The sequence below is a fragment of the Phoca vitulina genome, unplaced genomic scaffold (assembly GCF_004348235.1).
Source record: "Phoca vitulina isolate PV1807 unplaced genomic scaffold, GSC_HSeal_1.0 scaffold46, whole genome shotgun sequence".
NCBI lineage: Eukaryota > Metazoa > Chordata > Mammalia > Carnivora > Phocidae > Phoca > Phoca vitulina.
The window spans coordinates 11,105,724-11,122,825 of NW_022589749.1; the positions used below are offsets into that span (position 1 = coordinate 11,105,724).

Sequence of the window (17,102 nt, forward strand, 5' to 3'; positions counted from 1 at the left end):
AGCGGGGCTCCGGTGATGCAGGTGTTCACTGCCCACTCCGCCCCGTGTGGCAGCCATGAACCAACCAACCACACGTGGCTGCTGAGCACCCACATGTGCCGGGCTGACCAAGGAACTGAAGTTGTCGTTTTCTCTCCTTTTAGTTCATTTCGACATGAACAGCAGCATTGCCAGGGGCCGCTGTACTCCGGGTCAAAGTCCCCAGGGAAGACGGGGCTCCCCTCCTCTCACAAGCCTCCCTCACACCTGCTGTGCTGCCAGGACCCTGCAAGCAGGTCAGAAGCCTGACCTGCGAGACCCGGGACGGACCAGGCTGGCACCAACATGGCCCTCGCCCCCTCTGCTTCCTGATCGTCTCTGGGCCCCAAGACCACCGCCCGGGTCACCCAGGCGGTGCTCCGGTCGTCTGGGCATCCCGGAGGGGCCCAAGGGAACAAAGAAAGTGCGCTTGAGCTGGCAGGGCTGGGGGTCCTGCCAGGAGGCCGCCAGCCTGGTGGATGGTCGCTGCGCGGGGATTGTCCATCTGCCCCCAGTCCGGGCACCAAGAAGCTGACCCAGAAAGCACAGTTCTCAGGCACCCCTGCCTCTGGCTTCTGGTGGGGCTCAGCCAATGGGAGGCACTGGGAGAAGGCGGGAGCTGCTAATGCAGCCGGTATTCCCGGCTTCCTCCCTGCTGGGGCACCAGGTGTGGCCTCCTGGCCGTGTCCTGCCAGACAGCCGCGGCCGGGCAACACCCCTTTCTCTGCTGGTCCTTTAGGCTTGGAGACAGGTGACGGCCACTCCCCCGGGGCCTCAATACCCTGCACTGGTTCTGCCCACACTGTGGGGACAAGCCCTTTGATTTCAACCATCGGGGTGAATTCTGCTTCCTGCCACGACACTCCCATGGATGGGAGACAGAGGGGAGTGAAGCCGAGGCCAGAGTCAAAGCCGTGCTCTTACCTCCTGCTCTGAGAGGCCATCGATGATCTCGGACACCTCGTGCTCGCTGCGGGCGGCCGACATGGAGAGCCCGCTGCCCCGCTGGCCCACCCTGCTGGAGACCAAAGGGACACACTCAGGACCGGCCCCTCGGCAGCCAGGACTCCAGCAGGCACCACAGACCAAGCCCACAACTTCCCCAGAAGCACAGTGTAGGCAGCAGGGAGGAAGGTGTAGAGGGGCCAGGCCTCTCAAACCCTCAGGGACTGCCCCAGGCTGTGGGGTCCCGGGGAAGGCATGGAGCCCCCACCCTGACCCAGGAATGCCACAGGGGCTCCATCCCATCTTCTCTCCTAAGATGCCCCCAAAAGCCCCGCCCCAGAGATCCCTGTTGAAATCCCAGCCCCACTTCTCCAGAACCTGTGCCTCAGTTTCCTCCCCTGTAACAGGGGGATAGCGTGGCCCCCGGCTCCCAGGGCTGGGAGGGGGCATTCAGTGAGGTGCGGACTGTGAGTGTTCAGGAAAGCACGGAAGCTCCATCATCACTGCTCACTGCCTATCACCCTATCCGTGTAATAACACAACCACAGCTACACATCACCGAGCACCCACTGTGCCGCAAGCACTCCTACACAGGACCTCACACAATCCTCGTGACCGCCATGTGAGATCAGCGTCCTGATCCGGCTCCCAAGCCAGCAGGCAGTCCTCTCACCTCCGACCCACACCCAGGATCTCAAGCTCAGCAGCCTTCAGGGGACACGCAGGCCACGTAAATGAACAAAGCTGGAAGGTGGCAGCCCATGGCATGTGGGAAGGACAGCTTGCTCCACCAACACATACTGAAGTTTCAAATAAGCATCAAGGCCAAGCAAGCTCTGAGTGATTAATCCAAGGACCTCATGCGGCCCCCGGTCGCCGGTGGAAGACCCTGCTGTGCTTTCCATTTCACACCAGCCACGGCCCTTCTGCTGACCCGGGTCCTCGAGGCATCGTGGAGGAACACAAGTGGTGGGTGGGGTAGGAGGAAGGAGGAAGCAAGGAAGGGAGGAATTCAGGCTCCAGCCCCTGGCTCACCTCTGCATGCGCTCCTGCAGCTCGCGCTGCTTGCGGATCTCCGGAAACTGCTTCTCGTAGTACTCGCGCACCTTGCTCTCCTTGGCCCGCCGCCGGGGGTTGTTCTCGATGCGTTCCACCTTCTTCTCCCAGGCCTCCATGAGCTGGTCATAGCGCTGGCAGAACTTCTGTTCCTGGGGGAGCACAGCACAGGGAGCACCGATTAGCAGTTCATCCTCCATGTGGACGCCAGCCCCTGCCCCCCAACTCTGCACTCCCAGCCCACTCTATACGACGCACACACGGCCACGCGGAGACCTGGGCAGACCCGGGCCCCAGGAAAACCCACAGGCAGAATTGCCTAAGGGCCCAGCCGCCTCCTGCCCTGGGAGATGGGCCACCGGCCTGGCCTCCTTCTAGAAACGTTTCATCCAATCCAACAGCCACCAGCCACATGTGACCAAGTTCAAATCACGTTAACATTAAGTAACATTTAAAATTCAGACACTGGTCCCCCCCAGACACATTTCTTGTGCTCCATAGCTACAAGTTGGAGGGGTGGTCGTGCCGAGTGGACAGCACACACAGAGACCATTTCCATCATGGAAGTAAGTTATGTTAGACAGGCTCTGGGGTGTCTGTCAGGTTTGGGGCGGCCCCCTAGAAAGCATCCTCTTTCTGAAAAGTTCCTCATTCTGGCCTCAAGCTCAGCCATGATCCCAGGCCCAGGGAGTCTAGGTGAAGTCCCGAGCAGCTCCCAGGAAGAAGCCTCATCACCTCTCCTGGACAAGGAAGTCCCTCACAAGTCTAACCACAGTGCCACCCACTGTTTGTCCCCCACCCAGCCAGGAACATAGCTGCCTGGCTTCCGTATCTCCAAGGTGACCTGGACCTTGAGCAGGTGGGGAGCAATAAGCCGCCCGTAAGACCCCGATCTCCCCGTCTCTAACAGCTGTGCTGGACAGATGGCACGGTCTGGGAGTCTCGCTTGAACGCCCTCTTGATGCTTCAGCACAATCAGAAAACCCCTCGTCCTCGTGATCAGACACTCCACCCCATCCTACATTTCAGCCTGGCTAAGGCAACCTGTGACCTTGGTCTTCAGCAAACAGAGCAGGGCAGCAGTCCCCAAGGGGAGGTCAGGCCAGCTTTGACAGGGAGCAGAACCTGACCCCCAGCTCCGGGGGGTCCCACATGTATGTGGGCTGCTCCAAGAACCTGCCAGGGATCAGGACATGGTTGCAGCAGCAGACAACTGCCACACCACTCGTTCGTAGCTCTGTGGTGCGGACAGCTCCTCACTGGGCATGAGGACTGGGGCAGAGGACATCCAGCCTGTCACTATCACAGCATGGGACCCGTCCCACCCTCATAGCTCCTGCCAGAAAGGCTGCAGTCTGATGGACAAGAGTGAGAAAATGTGTCGGATAGGAGGATGGGGAGAAAAGTTCACCAAACCAGCAGAGGAAAATAATGAAGTTACTGGAGAAGATACGCAGGGCCCGTGTCCACTGCACCGGGTGCCTGGGGACAACGCACTGCAGGAGGCGAGAGCCCTCCCCGGGGAGCACAACCGCTTAGCGGGGTTTCCATGAGGTGGACCCACTGATCAGGGGAGGAAGCAAATCTCCCCCCTCACGTTCACACACACGCTCACCCTCGAGACGCTGGGGCAGAGCTAAGCCTGTGTGTGGGGTGCCGGGAGCAAATCTCTGCAGAGGACAAGGAGCAGGGCCACCGTGCCCCTGCGACCGCCGTCTGCATGTCTTATGAGGACATGTCGACCCCCACCTCTTGCTTGCCCGCGATCGGAGTTCACCCTCGCCAGCTCCACCACCAGCCCCGACACCAGCTGAACGTTCCTGAGTCCCGTGCCGGGCACAGAGCGGAGTCCTTCCTGCGGGCAGACTCACCCAAACCCTGTGCGGGCCACGACTACCATCCCTGTCGTCCAGGTGGGACTCAGAGCCCACGCAGGTCAGCCCCTGCCTGGCATCGCTTAGTGCGGGAGCTGGGGCCAGGATCCCGGCAGCGGCGGCCGACAGGGACTCTGAGACGACGTCCGATGCACCTGCTTGCCCCCTGCTGCTGGTGTTTTTGGCGTCATTCCCAAGAGTCCACTGCCAAACCCAAGGTCATGAAGCATCAGCGCTGTGTGTCTCCCTAGGAATGTTATGGTTTCAGTTCTTGCATTTAGGCCTTCCGTGGACTTGGAGTTGGTGTTTGCATCAGTTCTGGGAGGTGGGGGTCCAGCTGCACCTGCGTGTGGATACCCGCCGTCCCAGCACCATCTGCTCAGGAGACCAGCCTTTCTCACTGAGTGGATTCGGATTCGGCCTCTTGTGAAAGATCACCGGGCCACAGGTGTGAGGGCTTATTCCGGGCTCCTCCATTCTGTCCCACGGGTCTCCGTGTCGGTCCTTACGCCACCACCACACTGTTATTACTGTAACTTTGTGATCCATTTTGAAATCAGATGCACATGGTTGTTCTCCTTCCATTCCCCAGGGACCGCAGGGCCAGCCTGCAGCTGACAGTTCTTAGTGCCCAGTGCATGCCCGGCGTCACCCTGAGCACACCGTGTGCAGCCTCTCACTCAGTGACCCAACGAGGTGGGTGGTAATACCCTCACCGAACAGAGGAGGAAACTGAGGGCAGACGTTAAATGATTTGCCCCCAGATGCCCAGGAGCACCAAGCTTTGAAACCCCCTGCCCTGCTGGGCGCGGCATGATGCAGCTCTGCACTCAGGGAGGCGAGGGGAGATGGGGCTCCCCGAACACTGGGGAAGGCAGTCTCAGGCCAAGGGAAGGGGGCAAGGAGGCTGGTGTTGGAGAAGGGCAGCTGGAGCCAGAGCTCCAGAGCTCACCTCTCGACCCGCAGGGAGGACAGGCTCCTGCAGGCACCCTCCAGGGCTCAGCCGGACACAGCTCACAGAACCTGCAGAAAGCTCTCCGCACGGGCTGTCCTGAGCGCCAGGGCTCCCAGCGCCCCCCCCGCCTCGTGTTCATGAGGAGGGTGACAGGCTGCAGCTCTCCCCGCCCCCGGCCTACCCAGCGCTCAGGCTGCAGAAGCAAGTCATGGATGCTGGGGCGGGTCTGGGAAAAGCCCCGACGCGGAAAACGGGGAAACTCGGAGGTGCGGGGGATGCAAGAGGGGTGAGCAAATCTTCAGCTGGCTCTAAAAGCATGTAAATGACAAGGTGGGTGGGGACAAGCCAAGGAAAGCGGACAGGCAGACTATGCCGAAAATAAGCCAGTGCCCACTGTGGTGGGCTGAAGGGTGACCCCAGAATCTGTAGATTATTTGACTTTATTTGACAAAGCACCTGAGATGAGGTCGTCCTGGATTAGGGTGAGCTCTGAACCATGTAGTCAGGTGTCCACGTGGGAGAAGAGACAGGGAGATGGTCCTGTGGATACAGAGCCTGAGACCAGAGGGACACAGCCACGGCCCAGGGATGCCTGGGGCCCCCAGGGGCTGGGAGAGGCAAAAGAGATGCACCCTAGAGCCTGTGATGGGAGCACAGTTTTGCCCACACCTTGACTTTGAACTCCTGCCTCTGGAGCCATCAGAGAATACATTTCTGTTGGCTTCAGCAGCCTGGCTTGTGGTCACTTACAGCAGCCTCAAGAAACAGGGACACCCACCCTCCATACTGGGCATACCTCCTGGCTGCCCCAACCCGCAAGGCCACCATCGCTGTCACACGAACCCCCGTCACCAGGCACCGCCTTCCACCCTCTGCAGCAAGCATGTGCCTCAAAACCCACTGCAGCCCACCCCATTTCGAAGAGGAGGAAAAGTGAGGCTCGGGGCGAGACAGCGCTCCCCAGATCGTACACAGCAGGCCATGGCAGGGGGGTGGAACCTGAGCCCCTGTGTTCACAGCACAGCCTTACTACCCCCACCCACACCCCCAAGTCTGGCCTCCCAGGGGGCTGAGCTCAGCTTCCCAGGGAAGGGCAGGGCAGGCTGGGAGGTTCATGTTGGTGTCCCTCTGGGGGCAAAGCCTTGGCTCTCTGGGCAAGGCAGGAGTGCAGGCATTGTGGACAGCTGGCTTGTGGTCCCCGGAACCTCTAAGAAGTGGGGCTCCCTGGCCTGAGGGGAGCTGGCTCACGGTGGGGGCAGGGCATACAGATCTGAGGTCTGGGGGGCCATCTGGACCAAGACCCCTCCCAATCCTTGCTGAAAACAATGCATCGGGGGTTTTGGGTTCATTACAAAAGAACAACATGATCATTCCAAATGCCCTCCCACTACCGCTTAGGGGTCTCTCTTAAGATGGGCTCAGCCTAGCCTCAGAGACACCCCAAATTTCTTATTAGTCTCCAGTTGCTCTATCTTTAAATAAGCCCACTTTCCCCTCCACCCCCTTAAGGCACCCCCCAAGCAATTACATGGATCCTTCTAAAATGTACTTTAGAGTTTCTTCCTCCTGCCCAAAATGAACCCTATCCCCAGACAGGGCAATGGAGGACATGAATGTGGCCGAGGCTGAAGATCACAGGGAATGGCTGTTCATTCTTCGGAGTGGTAATGACAGAACTTCCTATCCTCTCAGGACACGGGTGCAGAGGCGTTAGGGACAAGGGTCCAGGTGCCTGCACCTACTTCCTACCAGTTCGACGACAACAACTTTCATACTTGCGTGTGCGCGCACACACAGCAAAGAAGTGTTCGCACTGACCGATTCGACACAGTGGGAATATAGGTGTTCGCTGTATTCTGTCAAATTTCCTGTTCGAAGATTCTCATAAGAGACTTCACATTGTTTATTAAAAATACACTTAAAAGAATAAATTAAGGGTCCCACTGCATTTACAATAAAATCTGAATGCTCCATCCTGGTTGGAGTCAAGTGTGTCTAGGTGATCTGGCTCCCATGCCATTCACATCAACCGCGAACCCCAGCTCAGGCACAGTACTCCAGACTTGCCTGCTACATTCTATCCCGTCCCACCCAAGCTGGTTCCAACCACAGGGCCTTTGCACTTGCTGTGCCCTCTGCCTGATACTCTGGATTTCCACACAGCTGGTCCTTCCTGGTCGTTCCCACTTCTGTACTGAGGTCACCACCCAGGACATGCAGGGTGTCCCCTCCACACAGCACTTCTCACTGTGTCTCCTCTGCTCATCCACTGTACCAGGCTCACAGCACATCCTGGCTGTATATTTAACTCAATGAATAAGATAGGACGCCCACTTTCAAGAGCCCCATCCACTCCACCTCTGGTCACCATCCAGTCAATCCGGGGGTCTGAGAAAGCTGAGAAAGGAAAGGTGAGAAGCCTGCCGCTTCTCACCCATGGACCTCTGGGCTCCGAGTGCCACCTGCCAGCTTCCCAGCCACCCAGCATCTGTGCCAGAAGTGTCTCCTCTCTTCCGGGACCCAACTGAGGCCTGGAGCCAGAGCAGGGTGGGTTCAGAGGGACCATGCCCTCAAATGATCCATTCAGAGCTTTGGTGAGACGGTCTGAGAAAGGACAGCTCAGCGCTCTCTCTGGCTCTAGAAGACTCAGATCTGCGGCAGGAATTCAGGTCCCACAGAGAAACCTGTCTGTCAACGTGCTAACATGCAGAGTCGGAAAAAAACTGCACAGAAATGAAGGGAAAACGGGACCAAATCACTCCTGAACTCCACCAAAGGACCTTTTCAGCCACCAATTCCTGTACTGTTTAAGCTCATCGGAGCCAGATCTTCCCTCACGGTGGAAAGAGTACTAACGAGTGACCTCCCCTCCCTGGCTGGGCCCTGACCCCTCCCGCCCCGTGATCAGTGATGTAACAGCCACCCTGAGCCACAGCTGCCCGTGTCCCCTCACACTCTCCGCCCTGGGCCCGCTTCCCACACGAGAGGCCAGAGCGTGTGGCCTGGTGCAGGAGCCGCACCCGGGACTCGTGACGCAGCCGCTGCCCACTGCAGGTGGTGCAGGGTGCGGGGAAACCTCGTCTCTAAGGGAGCTCCCGGCAGTCCTGCCGCCAGCACACGGCCCACCCCCAACCCCCACACCTCTTCCAACAGACCTCTCTCTTCCTGCCTCCAAAGCCCACGGGTCCTCCGACAAGCAATCCATCTTCCGGGCCAAGATACTGCTTTCTCCCTTTCCAGGATGGCAAAGGAGTGGCAGAATTCCAGACCCCAGGCCTCTGCGGGCAGCTGAGCCCCAAGCCCCGGCCTCACCAAAGCACCTGCCATCCCTTCCCGTTTCCCCTGCCGTCCCTGGCCTTTCTCCACAGCCTGGACGCACAGCAGAGACAGCTGCAGGCCAGGAGGTCCCGTGGGCACAGCCTGAGGTGGCCCGGACTGCCTGGACTCTCCAGGAAGCCTGGCCCAGAGGAGCAAGCAGGGAGATTCCAGTGATGGCTTACCCATTGTTTCCGAGCGTGGTTCCTCCTCTTGAAGTACAAGATTAACTTCTTCCGCATCGCCTGGTTTCTAGGCAGGAGGAAAACAGCACATGGGGCAGGTCAGTACTACAGGGTTTCAGATAGTTTGTCCTTCACTGAACTGTTTCCTGAGAGCAAGCCCTAAGTTTGCCCCTTTATTGGATCTCGGGGAGCCGAGAGACGCCCACAGCCCCCCAGAGGGAGCCATGAACTGCCAATGGTGTTCTTCCTCTCCCCCGAGGTACCCCAACCCACATTTAGATTGAGCGTGGTGTGCGAAAGACGGGTTCCCGGGAGGATAAGGGTGTCGGTGCTTTCTGCCCTCCCCTTGAGCTGCCATCCCCTGCCACACATGCCCAGGATCCCTTCTGGAAACCTAGCCACAGAGAAACATACACAAGCTTTTAGACCAGGAACGTGGGCCGGAGAGACCAAGACCCCGAGAGCTATGGCCACCCAGAGACAGGTGTCCCCCGGCCGGCTCCAACCGAGCAGCGCACTCTGGCCTCCAGGTACCCTCGACCTGTGGCAGGCGGAGGTCATCTAAGTAGGGCAGCACAGGTGGGCAGTGGCCAGCAAGGCGACCCCTCAGGAGGCCTCCTTTCCCTCAGACCCGCCCCACGGCCTCCCCACACAAATGAGTGCTACAGCCGACGCCTGGGTGGGCCGGGGGGGGGCGGGTCAGGCAGGCCTTGGGAGCCTGGGGAGACCCCGAACTTGCTCACCCCAATCCAAGCGTGCAGCGGCACCAGCTTCTCTGGGGAGGGGTGCTCCGACTTCCTCATATTCTCAGTAGTGTCCAAACCCCACAAAAAGCTTATAAACCATACCCCATCCAGCCTCCAGGAGATTCCAGGGGCCACCCAGGACCCCAACCTCAGGAAAAGGACCAAGGTGGTGGGAGTCCCCAGGCCCTAATGGACAGGCAAAGTTCCCCCAACACACGCCTCACGGGGGCTAAAGGGGCTGGAAACAATCGGACACAGGCACCCCATGGATTGTCACACTCGGCCTCCAGGCCCCCGCAGACAGACACCACCACCTCAGAGGGCCCCACTGCCAGGCCCAGCTGTCCTCAGGGTCTGCCACCACGCCTCTGTCCCCAGCCGAACAAGCGTCCCCCAACCTCCAGTGACCTCCAGCAGGAAGCTGGCATCCTCACTACTTGCTCTCAAGTCCAGGGACTCTAACAAGCCTGCGCAGCCCCTCTTCATTAGGAGGGAAAGGCCACAGTGCAAGCGTGGGCAGCACCCCCTCTCTGGAACCCCCCGTGGACCCCAGCAGGGTTCAGAGCCCTGTCCACTCTCCGCCTCCCAACAAGGAAACACCATGCCACTTCCAGGAGGATCTGGGGGTGGGGGGATCCCTGCTTCCCAGGGTCTTTCTGGCCTCGCATTAGCCGGGGCCTCCCCACAGACATCGACCTCCCTGCCTGTCCCCAAGAGGGTGCACACTGGGGTCCTCGGTCACACAGGCTGAGATGAGAACACTTAGTTCCATGACGAAGTGTTTCAGCAACTTCAGAGGGTCTCCCAGCCTCAACATCCTCGTCTGAAAAATGGGCACAATAACATCATGTTTTCATGTCCTTGGTCATTCAACAGATGTTTACTGAGCACCTACTATGTGCAGACACTCTTCCAGGCACTGGGGACACAGCCTTGAGCATGGCAGAGTCCCCAGCCCTTGTGGAGGTGACGCTTAGAGGGGTCACACAGACAGTAAACAAGATAATCCAGATAATCCTGGATTCAGAAATCTAAATGGTGGTGGGGTCGTGACCAGGCGGGGGAGGGTGTAGCTATTTTAGATGCAGTGGTGCAGAAAAGTCTCTCAGATAGGGCCCCAGGCGAGATCCGGATCAGCAGTGGAAAGAAGCGGAGGGAAAGGCACTCCAGGCAGAGGACTGCAAGTACAAAGGCCCCGAGGTAGAAACAAACTCCCAAGTTCTTGAAGGACAGACAGAAGGCCCATGTGGCTGGAGAGCACTGGGGAGAGGTGGAGGGGGCGGGAGGGAGGAGAGGAGCGAGGCTGGCAGGGCCAGCTGTGCGAGGCCTTGGTTTGGGCTGAGTGAAGGGTCTGGGCCTTGAAAAAGATGGACAGAGCTGAGAAGGCCAAGAAGCAAGGACAGCCCAGGGCAGTGAGCCCGGGAGCTCCGAGGTCTTGGTTCCTCACATGATTCTCCAACAACAAGAAAGCCATTTCTCTCTGGAGGGGTGGCTGATTCCAGAGCTGGGGCGGGACTACACAAGGACAGCCCAGAGCATCTTTAAGGAAAGAAGGGCTAAAAAGAAGAAAAGAAAAAAAATTAAAAGATCGGAGGAACACAAGTCCCAGCCTGAGCTTCAGCCTGCCGAAGCCGGGAGAGTCCGAGCACAGATTCCGACCACAATAACACCAGCACCAGACTATAACCCAGAGAACAAAACACATATCCATGAGTCCACACGGATATAAATAAATGACTGAATAAATAAATAAGGAAGAAGGAGCAAACGTTCCTGACAGAATTCCGATTAATAAGCATACGAGCAAGGCAGGAGATGGAAAAGCACCACTAGAACTCCTCAGCCTGAACTGCTGCAGGAAGATCCATGCGGGAACGGCACAAGACTTGGCCACACTCTGAGGAAAAACAGGACATTTGCATAGCATCAAAGTCTCTTCCCCCAAACAGTCACCAGTCATTTGTGACTTGTGTCCACAAACTCTGAGGTATTGCCCCGGCAGGAGGTGCAGGCTGGATCCCTGACTTGCCCCTAAAGCACCGAGCACAGGAGGGCGAGACAGGCGCGCACCTGACAGGCCCCGATGGGAAGGGCAGCTCCTCACCTCTGTGGGGCTCTTCCCTCAAATTCACGCCCAGCCTCTTCCTGAGAAAGCACCAGGCAAACCCATATCAAGGGACATTCTGCCAAATCCCTGACCACAAATCCTCAAAAGGGTCAGGAAAATCAAGGGAAGATGGAGAAACTGTCACCTGGGGACCAGGAGACATGAGGACAAAGTGCAAAATGGGGACCTGCAATCAGATCCTGGACCAGAAAACAGACATGAGTGGAAAAACTGGAAAAAAGTCTCTGGGTTGGCACAGAGCACTGTCCCCTGTCACCTTCTCAGTTCTGATGAGAGTAGCCTCACTTCCGTAAGATGTTCACATTGGGGGGCGCTGGGTGGAGGGTATACAGGAAATTCTATTATCTTTGCCACTTTTCTGTAAATCCAGTTTTAAAAAAAAAGATTTTATTTATTTGGAGAGAGAGAGCACATGAGCAGAGGGAGAGGCAGAAGAAGAGAGAGAATCTCAAGCAGACTCCTCAATGAGCATGGAGGCTGACACAGGGCTCGATCTTGTGACCCTGAGACCATGACCTGAGCGGAAATCAAGAGTCAGACACTTAACTGACTGAGCCACCCAAGCACCCCTAAATCTAGCTATTTTTAAATAAATTTAAAAAAACAAAACAGGGTCATGATCTATGTTGAAATCATAGTGAGAACAAATACAGTTTACTTTCGAGCTTGCAGGGGGCTGGGTGTATGTTACGCATTGAAATGTGTCTCCCCCCTCGATGCTGGGAGTCCCAACCCCCTGTACCTCGGAACACAACCCAATTTCAAAACCAGGTCTTTACAGAGGTCAGAGTTAGTATGCGGTCATGAGGGTGGCGTCCTTATAAAAAGGTGAAGTGCAGACTTGGAGGTGGACACACAGAGAGGCAGGAGGACACGAGAAGACAGAGACGGGAGACGGGGGAGTGTCTACAAGCCAAGGGATGCCCAGGAAGCCAGCAAACAGCAGAAGCTGGAAAAGGCATGGAAGGCTCCTCCCCCGGAGAGACCAGGGCCCCAGCACCCCTTCACTCCCGACTGCTGGCCTCCAGAGCTGGGAGAGGCTCAGCCGCCGTGGTTTGCCGCCACTCGGTTTGGGGTAACCCGACCCAGTGGCCCGAGGCAGCGGACGCAGCCAAGGCCCGTGTTCTCCAGCGCGCCCCGGGACGGCCACGGCGTGGGGGCAGAGGTGACTCCTGCTGCCACCTCTTCTCACCGTAGCTCCTGCAGGGCAGGAGTTCTGCCCGGCGGATCTGACTTTCCTTCCAAAGCAAGCACCGTTCCTGGCGCCCAGAGGCAGCCACGGACTGCCAAAGAGGACAAATGTCAAGTCGGCAGGTTGCAAACGGGCACGGTCCACCTGGCGGAGCCAGCCCGTGAGAGCGTTGTGTTTGGACTGCCGTGATTTCTAAAAAAATCTCAAATCACTGCCAGTACCAAAAACCAGAAGTGTTGCATAAAAAGCTGAACTTAAAGCCTCTTTTAGAAGATCAGGCAGTCTGGCACAGCCCCTCATGGCCACAGCCTGGGGGCTGAGGCTGGACCACCCCCCCCCTTTTTTTTTTTTTAGATTTTTTATTATTTATTTGACAGAGAGACACAGAAGAGAGGGAACACAAGCAGGGGGAGTGGGAGAGGGAGAAGCAGGCTTCCTGCCGAGCAGGGAGCCCGATGTGGGGCTCGATCCCAGGACCCTGGGATCACGACCCGAGCCGAAGGCAGACGCTTTAACGACTGAGCCACCCAGGCGCCCCATGGATCACCCCTTTAAAGGACGATAAGCTCACCGTTCGCCACAGTCTCCGCCACTCCCTACTACCTCCCACCAGCCCTCCCCACTCTACCTTTCCTTCTCGGCCCCGCAGGCATGCATCTGGTCACAATCCCCTAGACATCTGGCTTAGGGTGTCCACTTGTTCAACATTCTTCTGGCAAACATTTTTGGAGTGTTTATTTTGTCCCAAGAAATGTTTTGGTATTGGAGAGGCAAATAGCTTATGGCAGACAAATCTTTTCTGCTGTGATTTTTTTCTGGCAAAAATAGGGAACGCAGTCTCTAATAAGAGGGCTCGAGAAGGGCTGACAAACCGGCAACATGATGAGTTTGCCAGCAGAGGCATTTATAGGGGTACAAAGGAGATCTATCATCTCCTGGAGAAGTCAGAATTTATAAAAGCACAACCTGTGAGGAAACACAGGCCTCATTATCTGGTGCTGGACCCGGGAGGAGATACAAAGACGAAGAGGGAGCGATAAGGGGCTGGAAACTCTGTGGAGGTCCGAGGAGAGTCTGGCCAGGCTCTGGGACCTACAGGGTTCTAAAGCTGAAAAACTTGGGGTAATCAGGGGAGGCTTCCTGGAAGAAAAGAGGTTTGAGCTGAGGCTTAGGAGAAGCAGAGCAACAGGGTGGGCAGGGGGAAATGAGAGCACTGAGTTCTAGGGGAGTGAGGGTGATGGTGGATTTAGAGGGGGTGAGGAGGGGCATTCAGGGAGAGCCAGACCCCCAACTACTGGGGAAGAGTAAGATGGAGGAAGCCTGCCTGAGCGGGGCTCTGAACACCTCGAGAAGAGCCTGTCTGACAGGGTAGCTGCTGGTCTGAAACCTGCTTACTGGCAAGCAAAATGACTTGCCCAAGGTCACCAGGCTAGCAAGGGGCAGAGCCCCGACTGGAGACCCAGGACAGGTAACAGGGTGGGTGTGCAGATCCGGTTGGCCTAGGAGTTTGGCTGGATGACCCTAGTGAAGTTACTTAACGTCTCTGAACCTCCAGAGCAAGACCACAAAAACCTGTCATAGCAACCTGGGGGTCCCAGGTGCCCTTTCCACCTGCACAGCTCCAGGGCTGACGGCTCCAGTCAGCCAGCCCCCAAGTGAGGCAGTAGGAGGGAAGAAGTCGGACATCAAGACAAGACAAGCGGGGAATGGAGAGAACCCCAGGAACCAGCAGGCTTCCAGGCCCTGGGAAGATAAGAGGAACAAGGCCAGTGCGTGGGTTGTAACCCCAGAGGAGGGCATACAGGGAATGGCTCGGCCACAGCAGAGCACACAGGACCAGGAACTGTCCCTGGGCACCAACCCCAGACCCATTCAGGGAATGGCAGGGGGGCTTCTCGAAGGTGGTGAATTCCCTGGAGAGCTCTCCTGGCAGGTCCCGAGGGGCGGGACCAGTCCCTCCACAGAGTGCCCATTTAGTCCCGCTGGGGTGGCCCTGGCCCCTTCCCTTGCTTCCCAGAGCCTGGGCCCTGGCGCTGAGATCCCGCGGCAAGCGCCCTGCAGGGCCCGGGCAGCCGCCCCCACACCTCCCCAGGACGCAGGGGTGGAGGGAGAGCAGCAGAAGTGGGTACAGGTGACTTCGACACGTCTGAAATTGCCGGCGCAGCAGGAAGTCAAGCGTGAAATTAACTTTAACTGTGCAGCCCCAGCGTGCGCACATGGGGAAATTAAAGTGACAGGGCAAGGTCCTTGGGGAGGGGATAACCTCCCACCTGGCCCAATGACAGCAGCAGGAGGGAGGGGGACGGAATGGGCTGCAGGGATGGGGGCACCCTGGTGGGAGGGTGCCCCGCCCCCACCCAGCCCGATCTCTCATTGTCCTTCTCAAGCTGTCACCAGCTCACAGAATGACAGGTCCCATCTCCTGTGCCCCTAGGGCCCAGAACAGTGCCTAGCACACAGTGAGCGCTCAATAAATATTTGTTGCATGAACAAAGAACAGAAATACACAGATAAAATAGTAAGAAAAAGAAAAATCACAGAATGCTTCCCACGTGCCTGACACTGAGCTCGGCATGGCAGGGACAGTAACTCGCGGAACCCTCGGCAACCCTCGCAGATGGAAACCAAGGCACTGAGCCTAAGTGGCGAGCCACAGGGCCAGATGCTCATGGCCCTCAAGTGGCCCCTCGTCACCAGCATCCATCTCGCGTTTCATGGCCCCCACAGTTGCCCAGGCCCCCGACCTTCGCAGCCAAGGGACTTCCCTGCCCCTGACCCTCCACATCACACCCCTGGCCGCTCCCACAGCACCCAGGCCTGCCACTGCTTGCCTGGATGGCTATGGCCACCTCCACCAAGGTCTCCCGACCCCCAGTCCTTTCTCTCTGCAGCCACCAGAGTGAGCTTTGAAAGCAAAAACTCAATACATCACTTCTTGGCATAAACCTCATCACTGGCCTCCCTTCACACATCAATAACATGACCCCAACTCCTCATCAGCCCTGGGTGATCTGCCTGGCACCTTCTCTCCCTCACCTACCCCGCAGGCCATGCTGGCCTCCTCTAGGATCTCACCAGGTCAGTCCGGCCCCAGGGCTTCTGCACTGCCCATTCCCCTTGCCAAGGAGGCCCACACGGCCAGCTGCCGCTCAGCCCCCAAGGGTCCCCCCTGCTGTCAGGTCCGGCCCAGATCCCCTGGCTAAAGCCACCCTCCTTTTCTCTCCTACCATATCTACCATCTGCATAGCATTTTTTTTTTTTTTTTGAGAAAGAGAGAGAGTGCAAGCTGAGAGGGGGAGAGAAAGAGAGAGAATCTTAAGCAGGCTCCACGCCCAGCACGGGGCCTGACTTGGGGCTCGATCTCATGACCCTGAGATCACAACTTCTTGAGCTGAAATCAAGAGTCGGATGCTTAACCGACTGAGCCACCCAGGCGCCCCTGCATCGTATTCTTTAAAGTGAATGACTGCACTAATTTACTGATGATCTCATTGAAATTAAAAACACAGAGGTCATTAGGATTTTCATGGAAAACTAGGAACAAAATCAAAATTCTAAAGATAGATCAGTTCAAATAATTTGCTTACAGATATATTTTTCTAACAAAATTCACCACTTATGTAAGATATCTTAAAATTATTCATCTCTACGTTTTAAACTTAAGCGTGTCCATCTGTGATTTGGTTTTGGAACACATTTCACCAGGCAGTCACCTACTTAGCCAGAATGTACTCTAGGAGACCAGAGCCATTCTCTGATGAAGACTGGGGGGTGCCCTGGTTTCAGTAAGTTTATAGCTTTATTCTACGTAAACAGAGACGTAGCAGCGTCTTACCTGCTAGTATTGTTCATATGGATATCTTTCTCCTTTCTTGTTTGGATTTTACGACTGTTTTTATAAAAGGAAATCATCCACATTATTTAGCTTCAAATATTACTCATTTTTTAGTGAACAACTCGTGTGAGATTTCAGTACAATGACATTACTACAAAAATTGTTATACCAAAAGGGAAAACACGACTAGGTGTATCAAAGCATAGGGAGCTTAAGATAGCTGTGCGAGCACAGTGCTTTTCATCATCTTGTTTATTTAACGCGCTTCCTGTCTCCACTGCTAGACAGAGCTTGATGAAAGCATGGGCCTTTGGTTTGCTCACAGCTGAATCCCCAGGTCCTAGAAGAAGCGCTGGCACGTATTAGGTGTTCAGTAAATGTGTGTTGAGCAAATGAATGAATGAATGAATGAGTGAGTGCTTCCAGCAGCCCAGCTCAGATGAAAACACCCTACCGCCAAGCCCCAAACCAGCTATGGCGGCCCTAAGAAGCCCCCCTTGCCCTCACCCACCCTCATCTGGAGCTTGCTCCCTCACCTCTAGCCCTGGCCCCAGGGAAGGCAGGTCCCAGAAAGCTCAGAAGGGACTGAGGTGGCCTGACTGGAACATTAACCATGTTGAGTCAAGGGGGATTTGGTGCCTGGGCAGCAGACACACCCACAAGGCCACACAAGAGCACAGGCCACAGCAGACACGGAATCCTAGCACTATCCCACTGCACCCCCCCCAACACACAGGCCACTCTGCAGCCCCTGCCAGCCATGGGCGGGGAGTGACTCGCCAGCAGTGCAGGTAAGGCTTCCTCAGCAGGTGCTCCTGAGCCTAAATGGGCCAAGGACCTCACCGGCAACAAG

The 17,102-nt window shown here is 56.7% G+C and overlaps 1 protein-coding gene across 16 annotated transcripts in view; it reads right to left on the bottom strand.

Moving 5' to 3' along the window:
• Window positions 1-17,102, bottom strand: part of NCOR2 (nuclear receptor corepressor 2) — a 211,547-nt gene that overhangs the window by 90,814 nt on the left and 103,631 nt on the right. For all 16 annotated transcript variants that reach the window (XM_032431582.1, XM_032431570.1, XM_032431581.1 and 13 more), the window contains 3 exons: window positions 8,349-8,415; window positions 1,999-2,171; window positions 943-1,036 (listed from right to left, as the gene is read on the bottom strand). In XM_032431582.1, the coding sequence (XP_032287473.1) occupies window positions 943-1,036; window positions 1,999-2,171; window positions 8,349-8,415 (334 nt within the window). The remainder of the gene's footprint in view (window positions 1-942; window positions 1,037-1,998; window positions 2,172-8,348; window positions 8,416-17,102) is intronic.